This window comes from Sminthopsis crassicaudata, chromosome 1 (genome assembly GCF_048593235.1).
Source record: "Sminthopsis crassicaudata isolate SCR6 chromosome 1, ASM4859323v1, whole genome shotgun sequence".
NCBI lineage: Eukaryota > Metazoa > Chordata > Mammalia > Dasyuromorphia > Dasyuridae > Sminthopsis > Sminthopsis crassicaudata.
The window spans coordinates 389,337,818-389,357,042 of record NC_133617.1 but is presented as its reverse complement, the minus strand read 5'-3'; the positions used below and the strand labels follow the sequence as shown (position 1 = coordinate 389,357,042).

The 19,225-nt window shown below is 33.2% G+C and overlaps 1 protein-coding gene across 1 annotated transcript in view; it reads right to left on the bottom strand.

Annotated features, from left to right (window-relative positions):
- MEIOB (meiosis specific with OB-fold) overlaps positions 1-13,519 on the bottom strand; it is a 45,901-nt gene extending 32,382 nt beyond the window's left edge. The window contains exons 1-4 of the mRNA XM_074286329.1: positions 13,489-13,519; positions 9,159-9,235; positions 6,506-6,563; positions 4,561-4,692 (exon numbers count right to left, since the gene is read on the bottom strand). Coding sequence (XP_074142430.1) covers positions 4,561-4,692; positions 6,506-6,563; positions 9,159-9,227 — 259 coding nt within the window. The 5' untranslated portion in view covers positions 9,228-9,235; positions 13,489-13,519. The remainder of the gene's footprint in view (positions 1-4,560; positions 4,693-6,505; positions 6,564-9,158; positions 9,236-13,488) is intronic.
- Positions 13,520-19,225: the final 5,706 nt, after the last annotated feature.

Below are 19,225 nucleotides of genomic sequence, written 5' to 3'. Positions count from 1 at the left end.
ATATAATAACTGGGGAGAGGATGAAGAAAACTGAACTGAGCCTGAGCTGAGATCTATATTCAACATTTATTAAATACTCATTATATGCAGAAAATTGTGCTAAAAGCTAGGTGAGTAGAAAATTTAGATAACCACAGTCCTGGATTCATAGTTTACTGATTAAAAGATAAAATAACCCTTTAGGATCCAAAAGACAGAGTACAAGGTAGTAATCGTTGTCTTGATATTAGCAGTTATTTACAAGAAGCACTCACTGCCCCCTAGGCCCAGGGGGCCAACTTGGGACTTGATAGTTTATTTTACCTTAGCTATTAAGGGCTAAATTACATGGAGTTCAAGTTAAAACCCATTGAAGGTTGGGCTAGAGTAGACATGGGCTTCTCCCTGGAACTAGTTAGTTTTGTCATTTGGTTTTCATTTAAGTCAGTAGCCTGGATGAAATAGACTTATGTCACTTTGGACAAAATCACTTTAACCTCTCTGAGAAAATTAACCTCATCTGTTAAATGAGGAAGTTATACTAAATCCATGAGCCTATGAGCTCTAGGATCAAGAACATTCACAACTCAATAACCATCATTAAGGCATGAGTTTGGGCAAGAAATAGAACAGCAAGAACTAGTCAGAACATTTGTGGGATGGCTAGGTGGTACAGTAAATAGAGTGCTACTCAGAAAAATCTGCCTCAGGGGCTTTTTATCTATAATTTCCTAAGCAAATCACTTAATTTCTCGGGAACTATATCTATAAAGTGAAGAAATTGGACTTGACCTCTAAAGCAACTTCTAGTTCTAAATCTATTATCCTATGCTTTTCTTCAGAACCAAGAGCTCCCAGATAAAAGATGTACATACTCCTACTGGCTTTTTGAAAGCCATGAAAAGATAAGAACCTATGGAAGATGAGAGCAATAGTCAGTCCTCTTCCAAAAGAGGGAGTGGCTAAAGATGATTCTAAGCTTTTCTCCTTTGTTAGTTCTACCAAACTCTGCCTTACTCCAAAATGCAACAAATTTACCTTTCCTTCAATTCCTTTCCACTGCTCTTTAAGAAAACTACCATTTCTACAAATTTTATGGCACTTCTTACTCCATTTTTTGTGTAGTAGTGTGTATATATACATCATATATGTTATTATTCAGTTCATTATGTCTAACTCTTTGTGATCCCACTTAGGTGTTTTTTTGGGGGGGTTGTATTTTTTTTTGTCTTTGTTTTTGCCAAAGATAGGGGAGCATTTTGTCATTTCTTTTCTTGGTAATTTTATAAATGAGGAAATTAAGGCAAACAGGGTTAATTAAGTGACTTGCCCAGGATAACACAGCTAGTAAGTGTCTGAGGTCAGATTTGAACCAAGGTCTTTCTGATTCCAGACCTGGAGCTTTATCCACCTAACTACCTGTATATAGTTTTCCAATCTGGACTTGCATTTTTAAGGGCTTCTTCTTTTTTTGAATCCATTGGCATTTCCTTTTGCTCTAGATGGGAAATCATCTTTGTTTAAAAAGCTGACAGAAAAAGTAGATTCCTATAGTTCTCCAGCAGCACATCCCCATACAAGTCCCTCTGAGCCAAGTCCAGTTGTCTCCCTTCCTTCTAGGTAAAGTTCATGCTCACATTCTTGAGTGACTCTGGTTTTTGATTATTGGCTCTCAGGGACTCAGGTCTCATGGCATCATCCTTTGTATTCTCCTTTTGGGAAAAGTTGAGCTGAACTGGCATTTGGGACAGATTATCACTTTCTTACTATTCTTGGATGTTGAGACTTCACCCAAATCTTGAACCATTTTGGATAGGATGGTCAAGAATTGCTCTAGCACCAGCAGCTCTAGAATTTGTTTCTTTAGATAAAGCTTTAACCTCCTTTGGCTCATTCACTTCTGGGTACTAAAACAATCTGAAGTTTTATTAAGAGACCTTAACATTAAATATGTCTTTTCCTAGGATGATTATCTTTTCTCTGTGGATTCACTTCCTGATTCTTCCTACTATATATGGAAATGGAATTGGATAGGTCAAAGAGGTGACCATAATCTAACTTTGGGACATTATTTTTCTAGATGGGGATCTTATCCCAGAATAAAAATTGAAATGTAACCTCCTGCTCAAAGCCCATTGATATAGAACTCTCCTCATTGTTGGAGTTGAATGTCCTGCTCTGTGTGAAAATGAGAGGCTGGGTAGAATTGGTGATATGAGATAGCTCAGCCTTTATTAGTACCCCTTGTTATTCTTCAAAGGCCAGTAATATTCTTTTAAATTCCTCAAACTTCAGGACAGTTCAAATGACAAGATACTCTAGGTTCTTCTGACTTCTAGCTTCAAGAAAGAAAATAGAAGTGGTTAGTCTTGCTTCAGGTTGCTAAAGGAAAAAGATTCTGTGAAGACACATGAGAAGCTAAAGGTCTCCATCATGCTCATATCCAGCTTGCTACTCTACAGATTTTGAGGAATTTCCCCCTAAGAAAAATCAGGAATTTAAGTCTTTAGCTTTACTTATTCCTTCCTGTGCTGTAGAATTCAAATAAATGTTAGTAGAAAATAAATAGAAATTTAAAAGCTGAAATTTATATATTTAAAATTTCACATTTTGTGTATACCATCTTTTGGTCATCCACAAAAATTTGACAGTGTATATATTAACTCCTAATGGTTGAGCTGACTTGTTTTGCTCCCAATGGGAGAACTCTTTTATTCTATATTTCTATTCTATATTCTCTTATGTATATTTTTTCTGATTTGTTTTACTAAGATATGGATGAATGTGTTTTTTGCTATTTGCTATGTGTGTATATTATGGAACTGGTATTTTGTGGGAAAGAGGTCAGGTCTTGGATATAGAGCTTGAGGTCTCCCTTCTTCTAATAACAAAAATGTCAAGGGGATCAGAAGTTAGAGGAAACCTGATTGTATGCCCAGATGAACAATATTTAAGGGAGCAGGTAGATCTAATTCTAATTTTTCTCTCATTCCCCACTCTAAGGAGAATAGAGCAGCCTCTGACCCCAACCTCCTGCTTCACCTCCTGGAAAAGATGAATTTCTTCCCTGGAGAAGGGTTGAGGAAGAAGAGGCTAGAAATATCTATTCTGTCTGCCTTCCAGGCACATAATGACAAGCCCTTATCACAGGTGGCCCTCACTACACTAGTAATATGCACTCTGGCTACCTGTATGTTCACAAAGAGACCAGGCCAGTCCTTTTCAAACCCAGGCTATAATCCCACCAAGAAATCCTAAGCATAAACCCTCCATATCAGATGAATAATAAGTACACAGGATTGGGGGGGGGGAAGAATAGATATTTCCAAATGGTACCAGGGGCTATGCACATACATTAGCCCCACACATTAAACCTCCACAGCCGGAACTGCCAAACTACAATTCCCAGAATCCTGCAGGCTGTTTTCCATTTCCAGGAAGATCTAAGAATTCTAGTCTCCCATATGTTCTGCTTTCTAACCTCCCAAATTTCCTTTTTGCTATGCTCTAAAGATCTGTTGGTTATTTTCCTATAGCTTTACCTTACATTTCCCTACCTACCTTTAAAAATCCTAATTTGCCAATCTAGCCAGAAATTCTACTGGCCTAAAGCAAATCATGTCAAAAAGGAAGAAAAATGTTAAAAGTTTTAAAATTCGTGGGTGCAAGCTATTCCAGAGGGGGTAAGTTGTGGCTGGAGGGGGAAACCTTTGTGAATATTCATAATATTCTGTATTTGAGTTAAAAAAAAAAAAAAAAGATTCCTTGATTCTAGCTTCAGTCTGTAGCACTGAAGAATCAACATGGCCACAATAGAGGTTTCCTAAAATATGAAATTTAAGTAAGAAGTGTGTCAAATAAAGTAATGCTAAAATTAATTACTGTGATGATAAACTGGATGTCATATAAGGTTCAGTGGATTTTAGGATGGGGCTAGGGAGAGAATAGTTGAAAAGGGAAAAATTGTGTGGAAGTGGATTAGAATTGTTCTGCAAATCCAGAGAAGATTGTACTTAAAGGATGGAAACTCCAGGGAAATAGATCTTACCTCAACATAGGAAAAAACTTCTTTATAATAATAGCTAGTTTTTATGTAATGCTTAAGCCTTATATCATTGATTCTGGAAACAGCAATGAGATGTAGGCATTATTTTCATTTTGCAGAGGAGAAAACTGAGGCTGAGAGGGGTTTTAATAACTTAGAATCACTTTAAGGTACAATGTGCTATCTTTTATAGATAGTGAGTTTCTAGTCCTGGAAATTGTTTACCTAGAGGCTAGATGACCATCTGCCAGACAGTTAGGAATGTGGTAGAATGGATACATATTTCAGGTAAAGGTCAAACTTGGATAATTTCTGAAATCCCTTACAATCCTGAGGTCCTATGATAAGGAAATGCTAATTTGCAGTTTATATGTTTTATTTTAATTATTTGACTTATATTATGTATATAACTAATAAACCTGGATTAAAATAGTTCAATTTATGTCTTTAGAAGAAAAGCTAGTTTATTTAGACTGCAAACATTAATGTCACAGGAAAGAACTGTCATAGCAATAGGTGAAAAATAAATAACTTACCACTATCACCTACTCTGAAGCTTCTGGAAAGTGATTTGATATAATCTTCCTTTCCCCAGGATGTTACATTTATAAAATAAGTTGGTGAATCTCGAATGGTGAAGTTAAAAGTGTATCTTTCTGATCCAATATCTAAGAAAAAAAAAAAGATAAAGCTTTCAGTTTTTAAATGTAAAAGTTTGGTTCCATTAATTCTTATTATTGTGTGAATTAATCCAGATGCTAAGTACACAGTACCCAATTAATATATACCAATTACAAATTCTTTATACTTTGATGGATTTCATTTGTGTGAATTTCCTATACTAGTACAGATCCCAATTTATACCTACCTTCTCATCCTGTGAAATTATATGTTGTAATTTATTGACTTGTAAAACAAAAGTAGAGAATTGAGCCAATTCTGAATTCATGGCAAACCTTTTCCCCCTCTTCCCTTTCCTCAATTTTCTGTCCATTATGTGTGTGTGTGTGTGTAGTTTGTGTGTCTTTTTTTTTTTTTTTTTTAACTTGAATGATTCAGAAAGTTACTTCAGTTTTCTCTTTCACTTTGTGTAGTCTTAATTCCAAAGTATTGAATCAGAACAAAGGGTTTGTGCTTTTGAATGATGGCCTGATGAATACCACAAGGGGTCAGTAAATATTTTAATGACTTCTGGTTCCTGTAGCAGTAGGATTGCCTTGAAGCACTTAGGAATCAGCCTGGATTCCTTATGTTGTTCTAGTAATTCTTTTGTCTTTATACTTAGTGAAATTTGGGGATCTGATTTATAGTACAAAGCATGTATATTTTTTAATGTAGATGTATTAGTGCTGTTGATTTGTTTAAAAAATTCTTCATTACAGATCTTTAAAATGAATGGGAGAAAAAAAACTGAAAATAAAAGATAAAAGGCACATTATATAATATAGTAGGATTGATTACATAAGTTAGATTAATATAAATCACAATTATCAAAATGAGTAAAATAAAAGTGGAACTTTTTCTGCCAGAATCCTTGACGAATTTAAGTCTTTAGCTTTGTTTATTCCTTCCTTTGCTATAGAATTTAAATAAATGGAAGTAGAAAATAGAAAGAGAAAAAAACCTGAAATTTATATATTTAAAATTTCACAATTTGTGTATGCCATCTTTTGGTCATCCACAAAAATTTGATAGTGTATATATTCAAACATCTAATTCCAGTTTAACAATGTCTGTATAAAAGCAAAATGCAAATTTAGTTTAGTCAGCATGATGAAAAAAAGTCAAAAGAAAGCATAACATTTTAAAAAAACATTATTTTTAGTGGAATTTGGAGGTCTTATTTAGTATGCAAAAACAAAACATGTAACTGACTGACAACTCCATTTAAAGAAGCTATTTGAAATCATATAGACATAGTTACATAGAATTTACATCACTAAGAAAAGATGGTATAGATCACTAAAGTTGCAAGGGATATGAGAAAATAAATTGAATTTCTTGAAATCTGAATAGTATATTTAGAAGTTACTGTGTATTCATGCATGTTCTGAGAATAATTATTAAAGTTAAAAATAATGCAGGATATAGTAGAAATAGTTAAAAGATGAAAAATGTAGTCAAATGAATTTTTCCAAACTCAGTCTTAAATAACTCAATCCTAAATAACTTTTTTTCACTTAATTAACTAGTTCACTGATTAAACTGACCAAATCAGCTAGTTGTTTTTGGTATTATAACCACAAGCTTGAATAATTATTCTCTAGAAACATCAAATAACTTTTATCATCAAATAACATTTCTTGAGTATTTTCCCGTACATGATTCTTAATTAGGCACTTTATCAAACAGAGAAACATGGTTTTTACCCTTTAGGAGTTTAACATGCATGACAAATTCAATCATTTAAATATCCTTGGATCTAATCATACAAACTTAAGTTACGGCTTATGAAAAATAAAGAGTTAAATATAACTCTACTTTTTCTGTCTGGAAAGCCTTTGACATCTGTTTTCCCAATAACCATACCGATTATACTCTGAAAAACAAAAAGGTTATAGAACCAATATTAAACACAGATGTACATGGTAAATTTGATTTCATGGACTTGTTATATTTTACTGGTTATAACAAACATATTTTTGACTAGTAATAATTTAAAAGCATTTATTCTAGGGTGGCATGTAAATGAACAATATAAACATTAAATAGCATAAGGACTAATACAAAGTAGTCGGATAGCTAACTGCCTTACAAATATAATATAGCACTAACCATGTTTCTACTTTATTTTTAATCACTAGGTGGAGCACAGTAACTGTCCAATGCTTTAGATACTTAACTGAATTCATTCAAAGCACATGTATAATGCAATTTAATTTCCTAAGACCTTCAAAGCTTTCTTTTATATAGGATTTTTTTTTTTTTTGACAATTCACATAAAATTGCTTCGTCCCTTAATCTAAACGTGCTGGATAGTAACATAAATTAGATTGTAACAAAACCTGAATATTGCAGCTGATAAATCAAAGTTATAAGCTCTAGTTCTTAAAATCTAGGTAGGTCATTAAATATCTTCTTTAAAACTTTATTGTTTATTTTAGTGTCTACCAAAAAGAATAAAAAATTAAAACACTTTTAAAAAGCCAAGATTACTAGCTTTTTCTTACAAAGGATAAATCCATGCTTATATTAATAGTTCTAGCAGCTGTTGTTCATGTGGCAATAATTTGTTGCACTCAAACTTTAAAGAATTCCACATCCTAACCGAACTGCTGGCTACCCCTTTGCATTTTTGACTAATGTTACTATTTCTTTAACTCTATATGAATACAGGGAACCCCTCTGAACTTTACTGGGGAAACTCAGCTTGCTGAAATATTGGAAAAAAATTTTTGACTTCTGAATCAAGCAACTAGGAATCAATTTATAACTTGAAGATTAAACTTTGAAATTCAAAAGATGGAAGTTATTTATAGGCACTTCTTCCATTAAGAAAACTAAACAACCAAAGTTAGAAAACAAGTAAATAGGGGTATATGTGTCATTATTTGCTTTATAAAGAGAGATTCTTCACTTTACAAATGTATTCATTCCAGACTTTTCTGTTAAAAAAAAAAAAAAGCATTCCTCTTATACATTTAAATTTCTTCAATTTACACGCATAGACACATTTAGTTGACATATAAATTTCAGGAAACCATAAATCCATCTAATTCATCTATGAGGGTGTGCATTTGTCTATGTGTGTATGCATGTGCACATAGGAGCACAAGTTATAAATTAAATACAGCTCAAGAACTTGGGGAGAGAATAAAAAAATTAACACTAATGCAAAACAAAATTAAATCAGTAAGATTAGCTTTGTGAAGAAATTGACTCCAAGAAATTATTTGTAAATATGTTCCTGATAAGATTATGGGGATTCCCAAGTCCTAGCAAGTGATTAGAGTGCCTCTTAAATCTCACAAAGCAGATGAAATTATATTTAATGTAAGAAAAGTTGTGATCTAATTAATTGTAAAATATCTGAGTTAATGTCATCACAAAAGAAGGATAGAGATTTTCATGGAGTCTAGAAAAAAAAAAAAAAAAGAATCAAAGAGTTAGATTTCTGTATTTCTTGAGCACTATCCAGGAGAGAAAGTGATCTGATGGTAATGACCACTACTAACAATTATCTAGACAGAAATATCCCTAGAGTAGAGAAAGGTAATTCATCAGGCTTGACAGAAATATCACTTAAGAATAACTGCCTTTGCTCTAATTCTATTGTCACCAATTAGCCTTCAGATCTATAACTTCAGTCTCCTGAGTAGATCTACCCACTAGAAGGGAATGCCCTGTGCAAATAACCAGTACTAGTAATCCTGCCTGATATATCACCCATTATAAATTAATAAAGTGGCATTCTGGTTTATAAATCCTTCTCTAGTGAGTTTAGTCAGCATGAATTGATTCCTCAGAGCTTTGTCACCACTGGGTGAACTAATAAAATCAAGATTCAGAACCTGCAAAGCTAAGGACCAGACCCTGGGATCACAATGTAGACATGCTGTGAGCTCAGTCTAACAAGCTAGAAAGCTTTTTTTTTCTCACCCCCTTCTTTCTCTTCCACCATTTATATCCTCTGTGAAAATTGAGAATTCCTATAGTGTGAAATTAATTTATGTTTCAATCCAACAATTCAATTCAACATGCTTCTTGTGAAAGAATACTTGAGATATTTCCTTAAATCCATCATAATAACATAATCTAAATCTGTAATTGTAGTCACCTGGAGAACATACTGTACAAAAAATATTTTGGTTTTATAATGCTGAGTTTGACTAAATCTCTCAATTCAACATTCAACTAAAATGATATAAAGAAGTTTCTAATAATTTCAAAAATGAATTACCAATTATATTGTTATTAATCAATACAAGCTCATAGACTGCCCTATAGATAACAGAAGCATTAGTTTTCATTTTGTAGAATATATACAAAAAAGCTGGGGTACTTTATATCAAACAATTATACTAATGCATTGGATATCTATATACATGTGAATTACATAATTTTGAAGTAATGTAATCTCGTAATATAAAATTTCAATAGAAAATAACAAAAGAAGTATGTCAATGAAACTTACAGGACGGGCCAGATTTGGTCGCAGATCTGAAAGTGTAATAAAGTTCTGTGCTAAAAAGGAGTTTGCCATTCTTTTATCTGTAATTTTAGAAAAAAATCATTTGGATATGTAAATAAATGCTTAAATGCATCAAGAAAATTTATAGTTAAAAAGTGAAAATTTTTCCTTTAGAAAAATTATTTAATATTAATAATGTTACTTATATGATTACATAACCTATTCTCTGGGAAAAGGTTAAACAACCAGAAATATAACCACAAAGAAAATAATGAAAAAATTCTTTTGCATTTTTTACATGGCATAATTACATTTTAAAGTTGATCTTTTATTATCCAAAAATGATTTGGCAATTTGGGGATACTGTGAAAATTTTCAGGTAAGGGACAATTCAGTGAGTCATTTGCTAAGAAAAAAATGTTTCATGAACTTTAAAGCAATATAAAAAATGTATTAACTTTTAAAAATATAGCAAAATCACATTTATAACACCTTCATTCTTTGCATTCAGTTATACCACAAGCCAAATTATATGTCAGATACACATAGAAATGGATAATACCCTAAATGAGGCATTCAAAAAGAATTTATATATTTCTTACTAGATTGTAAGCTCCATGAAGATAATTACATCTTATATATCTTTGTATCACCCACACAATACCTGCTACATAGTATGTATTCAATAAACATTTTTTCGAGAACAATATAATAAAGATATTTTGGGTTACCTTTTATATTCATTATATTTTATATAGTCATTATACTGCAGTTCACTGCAGTGAAAATATTAGCTTTCTCAAACTAACATGTGTGGTTACTTTTCACTTTCTAAACCACAGATTTTTTCAGGGAAGACCATATATTTATTGTCAAGTCATTATGAATAAGCCCTCTGAGAACTCCATTATTGTAGGCTTTTAAAAAAAAATTTCTAACCAGAGTATTCCCTATGGCATGAGTACCATTTAAATGGTGTCATGATTTTTAGTATACGTTCTCTGATGCTAGAGAAAAATGACTGAGTAATAGATATTTCTAAGTTTTTTGTCCTGTGTGAAATCTTTCTGGAAGGAAGATTAGGCTTGGTCTGATAATGACTTCATTGTGTTTTTTCACTCTGAAATCCCTGGCACTTTTCAAACATATTATTTCATAACGTCATAGAACTGGAAGTAGATTTGTGAATCTGTTGCTGAATTTTTTGGAATGTAACTACTAGACGCATGTGTACTCTGTGTGTATTAAAAAAAAAAAAATCCAACACTGACCATCAGTCTTGTGAGGGATAGTAGTTAATCTTCTTGAAGGTCTAAAACTCACAAAGTCTCTTCCAGATTTATGATTTTATGATTCAGTGAACATAAACTTATTTGAACATAGTTATATGCTTGTGTTATTTAATAGCTACAAAAAATTAAAGTGGTTTGTACCTGCAAATATTTTAGAAATAGAGAAACAGGTTAATCAAAGAATACAGATTCAGTTCTACAATGTAATGACTATGAAATATTTGAAATGTTCTAAAATAAATTTATTTATAATTTGAGATTAACACAAGTTTGATGGCATCAACTACTTAGCTAAATAATATTTAAGCATACAACTAATTTCATTTTTGTGTTTGTATTATTTGAATAACTTGCATCTCCTATCTCTTAACATGGATAGGCCCCAAAGAACTCAGGGAACATGTTAGTCTTTTCCCCTTTATTTTTCAATGAAGCACCCTGCCAAAATCTAGTGGAAGATCTCTCTTTCACAGGGATCTCCATAACTGAAGGAAAACAATGTGACAGTAGAGGGATAAGTATTGGTTACTAAAGTTCTTTGTACAAAACCTAGTTCTGTCACTTAATTTGTAAAGCCCTCAGAAATTTCCAAGATTCATGCTAATATGTCTTTATAAAATTTACCTTTAGTGTTTTTCTCATAAAATCACAGACTCTTAGAATTAGAAGGAACCTCAGAGACCATTTAATCCAACTTGAAGCTGAACAAAAATGCCCTCTACAATAATTGATAACTGGTCATTTAATTTTTGCTTAAATTGGGGGGGCGTCCACTACCTCTTTAGACACCCTTACTACATTTGGATAACAAATTGCTGGGATATTTTTCCTCATAGAAAATCTAAATTTGCCTCTTTGCATCTCCCATCTATCATTTCTGGTTCTGCCTTCCAGGACATAGCAGATAAAGTGTAATCCTTCTTCTGCAAGATAGCCCTTTAAAAATTTGAAGTCAGCTATCATTTTCCACAAACAGTTTCTTCTCCAGGATAAACATCCTGGCTTCTTTCAGCCAATCCTCTTATTATATGAGAGGCAATTCACCGTGCTGGCTTCCTTTCTCTGGATCAAAGGTTCTTAACTGTTTTTGTGTCAATCTGATGAAGTCTAAGCTAAAATAATGTTTTTGAAAGCATAAAACACATGGGATTACAAAAAAAATCAATTAGATGGATAGTTATCAAAATCTCTTTTTTAAAAAGTTCATCACCCCTAGGGTAAGAACCTTTGTTCTAGTTGTCCTACAGTTTATCAATATACTTTCTAAAATGTGACTCCTACAACTAATTACCCAGTTTCACCAGGATAGGGAACGGTGGTACTATCACCTCCCTTTTTCTGGACAACATTTTTTGAAATACAGCCTAAGATCATATTAGCTTTTTTTTTTTTTTTTTTTTTTTTTTTTTAACAACCACTAAAAACTTCTAGATCTTGGCAACCGTGGGCTAATCATAGCTTTCCTGCCTTGTAGTTGTAGTTGATATTAAGTTATTAGTCCACTACTCTTTGAGTCTGACCATCTACTAAGTCTGAATCAATTTGTGACTAATAAAATTTTGATTCTGACTTGTTTAGGGCATTTAAATAGTATAAGATGGGATCATTCTGAATTCTGTAATAAAGTACACTATTTTTTATATATTCATTTAAATATTTTAATATTAAAAACCTATCTCAGAAAGGACTTATTTAAAATGCATGTGAAGTATGCTTTGACTAGGATTGCATAATTTTGCTCTGTACAACTTGTTCAATGTAAATATATTGATAAAAGATATAAAAGATTTAACTTTGCTGCCCATAATAATGACTCCTCCCCTTTCAACATATTTTTATTTGCTTGATACATAATAAAATGAGAAATTTCACAGGAATATTTATTTCTATGTCAAGTGTTTTAAATCTTTTTGTATGTGTCAGACTCCTATGGTAAAGCCTTTAGTCTCCTCAGAATATGCATTTTAGATGCATAAAATACATAGAATAATAAAGGAAACCAATATTTTAAAAAAAATTTTTTTTCCAATTCAAGATCAAGGATCTCCTGAAATCTGGGCCTCAGGAGAGAATGGAAGAATCTTGGTATGATAAATCAAAATAAGGAAGCTCAGAGTAGGAAAGTTTACATGTGTTGAGTAAGGCTTTAGAGCTAACCCTGATTATTTGAACCCAGGTTCTCTTACTTTTAGACCTGTTGAAGCATGCTTTTCACTGGCGCACGTTAGTCAACAGTTATGCACCTGATAGTCCTCCTTTATTAGGACATCTCCTTGTTAGAAGTTTTACTGTTTGGAGAAGGGTAAAAGTGGGGGACACTTAGGCTCAAACTTTTCTTAGACTTTATTTTAACTCGCCATTTAACTAAGAAGGAGCCCAAGGCCCTGAGGGAGGAGGCCATTATTTGTTGGAAAGGAATTCTAATCGAAGGTTCCAGATTTGGAAACTTGCTTTCTCTCCAGTGTCTAAGAGTTCTACTATCCCATTCCCCAGCCCAACCCCTCCCCCCCTCCGACAGGGGCCTTTTTCCCCCTTCTCTTTAAACCCAGTCGCCTTTAGTCGATGTATGAGTATAATACTGACGGACCAAATCTTATTTATCATTTTCTCCGTGGGGATAGAGCATGCGTAGTAGGCATTTAACAAATGTTATGTCAGTGTCTTGCCTTGCAGGTGAATTAGATTTAAATAGGGGCGGGCTGTGCAAAGTCACAGTCACTTTTTTCTCTAGATCAAGACGACTGGAGATGGCGGAATGCGATTTAACAAATTAAATGCACGAGCAGAATCTCACAGTTTCCTACATAACCATCCATGATCCATAAGCTGACTCCACAGTTAGTTTCTTTGACGAATTTAAATGAATAAATGCCTGCTGTTAAAAAGCCAGTCGCGCTCAGCTGAAACACTGTGGGCAAAGACTGGGCTGCTTTTCTGACAGAAAAAGGCCTTCTTTAAGGATGAGACCCCTGAGCTGAGAACCCCGCTGTCGCCCGTCCCCTCCCCCGTAAATTCGGCTTCTTAGAGGGAGTCGCACCCACCCCTGACACTTTGGGCTTCCAGTTCTGGGTAGGGGTCGGTTTGGAGAAGGGTCGGAATCGGTATAGAGACGGCCCGGCAGCTGCAGCGAACGCTTCCCGCCTTCTCCGAGGCTCGCGCCTAGCATTCGCCCGCGTGCCACTTCCCGCGCCGTCAGCCTCGCGAGACTTTGAGCGCTCCCTTCTTCCTTTTACTGCGGCCAGCGCGCATGTGTGTTGGCGCTTTGCGCGCCTCGGTATGCTTCTCAAAGGCTTTTAGAGGTCTTGGTTCCCCCAGCTAGGAATTTCTCTGCTATCTACTTTCCCCTTGTCCATTTTTGGAGAGATCAGACTGGGAGTATTAGGCCACCTGTTTAATTTATTTCTGTGAGAAGGAAGCCCCAAGGAATCAGGGTAGATGAGGAGGGTTTTTTTGTTTTTGTTTTTGTTTTTAATCAAAGTTCTCTCTTTTTTTAATTTAAATTTTTTTCCAAAATTTCCCCCCAAAACTTGTAAAGATAGTTTTCAACATTTATTTTTGTAAGACTTTGTGTTCCAAATTTTTCTCCCTCCCGTACTCCTCCCCCCTCCCTAAAACAGAAAGCAATCTAAATTAAATATGTGCAATTCCTTTAGACATATTTCCCTATTTGTCATGTTGTGCAAGAAAAACCAGACCAAATTGGGGGAAAAAACCCAGAATGAAAAAAATCAAATAAAAACGGTGAAAATACCATCCTTTGATCCACAAAGATGTGGGGAGTCTTAAAGACCAAAGAGGCGCACTCTAGCCCATGACTCCCTTCTGCATAGTCTGGAGAGGGATTTTCCCTCAGAAAGTGCAAGTCCAGAAGGCAATCTGAGGCAGCGAGAGGGGAAGGACCGGGATTGCCCCCTCCCCTTATTGCTGCTGGGGTGACAACCTGAGACCTTGCAACTAGGGAGAAGATGAAAAGCTTTTAGGTTTAACTCTTTCTTGAGCTGGTCAAAACTTTCAAGTGGAAGCTACTTAAAAAAAATTAAAAAGGCAGTAGAAGCATAAACAAACTTAGATGAGTAGGTAGCACATCCAGGAGCTGCTGGGACAAATAGGATCCACTTTATAAGCCTTAGACCCAGGAAATATCTGTACTTTGCATCACAAAGCATTTTCTTCTAAGCTTTGTATCTGTACCATGCTGAAGACTTTTATGAGTTACTGGAGCGGGGTGATCCTCTTAGTCTCAGTTTCTTCAATAAAATAGGATTATAATAAAGCTCATAAAGTTGATATGAAAATCAAATGAGATAATCTTAAAATACTATATACATACTAGCTATTGTGTTCAATCAATACAAATATTTGTCAATTCATTATTACACAGTCTACAAAGTGTATGTCAGACTTACATGAACTGATGCTGCAGGAAGTGAGCAGAACCAGGAACAGTGTACACACTAACAGCTATGATCGATTTAGCACTTGTCAGCAATATGGTGATCCAAGACAATTCCAATAGACTTGGGATGGAAAATGTCATCTGCATCCAGAGAGAGAACTATGGAGACTGAATGTAGATTAAAGTATGCCATTTTCACCTTTTTCTTTTCTTTTTTTTTGTTTGCCTTTTCTTTCTTGTTTTTTTCTTCTTTTTCTTCTGATTTTTCTTACACAATATGGCAAATATGAAATATGTTTAAAAGGATTGTATAGTCTGCTTGCTTGCTTTCTTAGGGAGTGGGGAGATGAGGGAGGAAGAAAAAATTTGGAACACAAAGTCTTACAAAAATAAATATTGAAAACTATTTTTACATATATTTAAAAAAATAAAGGAAAAATATGTCAGAGAGGGTCACTGATTGTTCTGTGGTGCTCTCAAATGCAGATATTGGTTACGATCATTTAGGTCATTCCCCTTTTAGTTACATGAAGATAATATAAATTAAGTATATATAGTGGAAATAAATTCAAGCTGTGATTGTGTTTCAGTAGAGGCTTTTAGCTCAACTTTCAATTAAATCCATCAATAAGCATTTAACAATGTGCTATATCTATCTTCTAGGCCCTAGAGCCAAAAAAACACCAACAATTCTTGTTGTCAGAGAGTTTACCTTCCATCAACCAGAAATTTAATATGGGTGTATTTTTAATGTATTTAACATCTGATTTTAAATCATGTAAAATTGAAAAAAAATTGCTATCATTGTCTTTAATGATACCTTTTGACAATATTTATTTCAAAAATTTAGCTATATTATATTTACTATATTAAAACATATTTTAATAATCAGGAGTCAGAGAAGTTATATTCTTTTAAAAGCCAGATCTACTAAATTTGTCACCAACAATATTGAGAGTGACCTCAGTCAGTAGCTATGTGATCTTGGGCAAGTCACATATCCCTGTATGCTTCAGTTCCTCATCTATGAAATGTGCTAAAAAAAAAGAAATGTTAAACTACTCTACTATTTTTGCCAAGAAAATCCCAAATGAGGTCATAAAGAGTTGGACACAACTGAAACAATGAATAGCAATGTAATACATGTGAAACTAGTTTATAATTATTGACAGTACCTTAAAAAAATGAGCCCTGATGTTATAAAACTAAACTTTGATCCAGTATTACAAGAGATTTTCCAGAGTTAAGTTTTGTTTAATATTATCAGAATATAGGCTTTAAAATAGCAGTTATTAATCTTTTACAATGGGATAAATTAAGTTTATTGTTTAAAGTGGCATTTTTGAAGGATTGAAATGTTTCTCTTTATTTGTAAATTAATGAAAAGCAGATTTTAAAAAGGAATAACAGTCAAATATTTGTTTTATTATTTTTCATACTCATTGCAGTAAATTAATTTTCACTGAAAACTACTTCTGAAATTAAATAGGCATAATCAGTCTTACCAGCTCATATCAGGCTTTTTATAAAAATCATTACACTTCAATGAACATTGTTTGATTCCTATAAATAGCTTAAAAGAGTTGAATTATTTTAATAATGAATTAGTATCCTTTGATGTGTAAAGAACTCATTTCCTTTTTTTTTGTAACAACACTATGAAATTGTTTTTGTTCTCAACAGTAGAATTGACTTATCAATATAGTTTGCTTGTACATGAACAGAAATAAGGAGGAGAAATGTCTAGCTCTTGTGACTTGATAAAAAAGTCAAGGGTGACTGAACAAAGGTCAGGGCTGAAATAGCTTCCATGTATGGCTAAAGAAATGGTATCAGGCTATATCTGTCACTTCTTTGAAACATGCCAGCTGCCAAATAATCAACACAAGAGCATGTGCATATCCAATCATAAAGACAATATGGAAAAATCTATGGAAATACACTATGCATGTACTACTAATAATGGATATATGCATACATATACATATATATGTGTGTGTGTATGTGTGTGTGCAGGAAACTAGAGGAACTATAATGAATTATGACATTATTTTCTATGTTTAAAATTATAGTTATAAACATCTCTTTTCTAAAATTCTAATTCTATAGTTATATCTATTCTATGTATCCCAAATGTCAAGATATTTTAGATCAATTCTACTGTATAACTCTAGTTCCTAAGAATACAAGTATATTAAATACTATATCATTTGATGAAAATAATAAAAAATTAACTGTAGTTAATGTTTATGCAAAAGGTTCTGTTAAAAAAAAATACAGTGTAATTGAAATGTATGTGAAATGTGTATGTAGAAGTAAATTCCTGAGTAGAGTGTAAGGATCTTAGATGGGAAGTTGAAAGGTCTTTATGTGAAGCATTATTTAAGAGAATAAGGTGAAACCATTTAGGAAAAAGAAAAAGCTATAAAGGAAAAAAGACTATTTTAGGGTAAATGAATTTAGAAAATATGAGAAAGTATAAAACAGAAGAAAACAAATGACTTTAAAACATAAGTAGGAAAAATGGAAAATAGGAGCAACTTTAGGTGCCAAGCAGGAGCATGTGTCCTCAGAAAAACATAACTTTTGTGAACAAATTCTAGGAAAACAATTGTCAGTATTTGGGTAAATACAAGAAAAACACATTCAACACAGAGCATAGAAGGGTTCTGCCACCTAGACAATGAAGACTTTGCTTTCTTAGTAATCAAAGAAACAGAGGAAAATAATTGGTATTGGACTGGGAATAGAAGTGTGGACAAGCTAAATGGCACAAGGGATAGAGCTCTGAATCTGGGGTCAGAAAGATCTGATTTCAAATCCAGATTTAGGCAATAGTTGCATGACTTTGGACAAGTCATTTACCCTTTACTTGCTTCAATTTTTTCAATTGTAAAATAGGGCAATGATAGCACCTACCTTTCAGGGTTGTTATATGGATCAAATGAGGTAATATTTGTAAAATGCTTACCATAGTGACTAACATATAATTGCTTGATAAATGTGTTTCCCTCCTTCCACAATAATGAAGATAACAGAAGCTTATTTATATGTTAACTTGTGACAATCTAAAATGTGTAATGAAACCATACTTGAAATTTCTTACTTATATGCAGATATAATGAAAATAAAATAATTTTTATGTTCAAAATATCTGACTATGCACATATTATGCTAATAGCCTTTTATTTTCAAAATACATGCAGATAGTTTTCAATATCCACTTTGCAAAACCTTGTATTTAAAATTTTTCTCCCTTTCTTCCCCTAGACAGTAAGTAATCCAATATATGTTAAACCTATGCAGTTCTTCTATACACAATGTGTACATGTTATACGAAAAAAAAAAAAAAGATACTGTGGGAGAAAGATACTTTAGAAGTGAACCCAAGTGCATGATATTTGGAGGGAACTTTTTCTCTTATTTTCTTGAACAGTGATAGTAAAATTAGGCAGAGATTAATGTTTGTGTAGGGACTGTCTTTGATAGCATTCATCATACTTTGTTTTTTTTTTTTTAAATAGCTTGTTATTTTTCAAAATACATACAAAATTAGTTTTCAAAATCATCCTTATAAAACCTTGCATATAATTTCCATTAGAGATGTAATGGATATTCTCTGGATGCCTTCATCTCCTTTTCCCTTTTGAAGAAATCAATACTGCCACTATTAGTCAGACTATTTCACAGCTTCACTAAAAGTTTGTCTTTCTACAACCCCTCCAAAATACTCCCTGTTTCCAATTTTTTATCTGCCAATTTGTAGGGTATGAAGTAAAACCTTAGAGATGTTTTAATTTATTTTACTGTTAATGATTTATTTTCAAATACATCTCTATTGACTTATCTTTTTATTAACTTTAATTATTCAAAAGTAACCTAACAACTATGTTCTGAATCATACTTATAAAACACCAAAAAGTGAAAAATTCTCTCTTTGGTCCTGATTTCTTGAACCCCTGAATTCATAAGACCAGAAATCCACTGTTAATGATCATGTAATGCATTATCAATATCAAATAGCATAGAAAAATGTAAATAGACTTTTTAAAAATTCGTAGCTAGGCAATCAGCCCTGTACTAGCCAGTCCTTCTTTCCCTGTCTTGACCCTTTGATGAACTATGTCAACTCTATATTGTCTTCTTTTGAGTTTCTTTCTTTCTTATATCATCTCTTATGTCCTAGTAAGCCTTAGCCTTGGATAACTCCCAATATCCTTTGTCTTTGCTCCTACACACAAGCTGATGAATGAAGGTGGATAAAATCATGCAACTATTCTGATTGAGTCCCACTATGAATTTATTTATATAACCACAGCTGAGCCCTCACTGCTAACTAGGAACTCCTACACCTTCCTTATCAACTCACTATTCCACTCCTC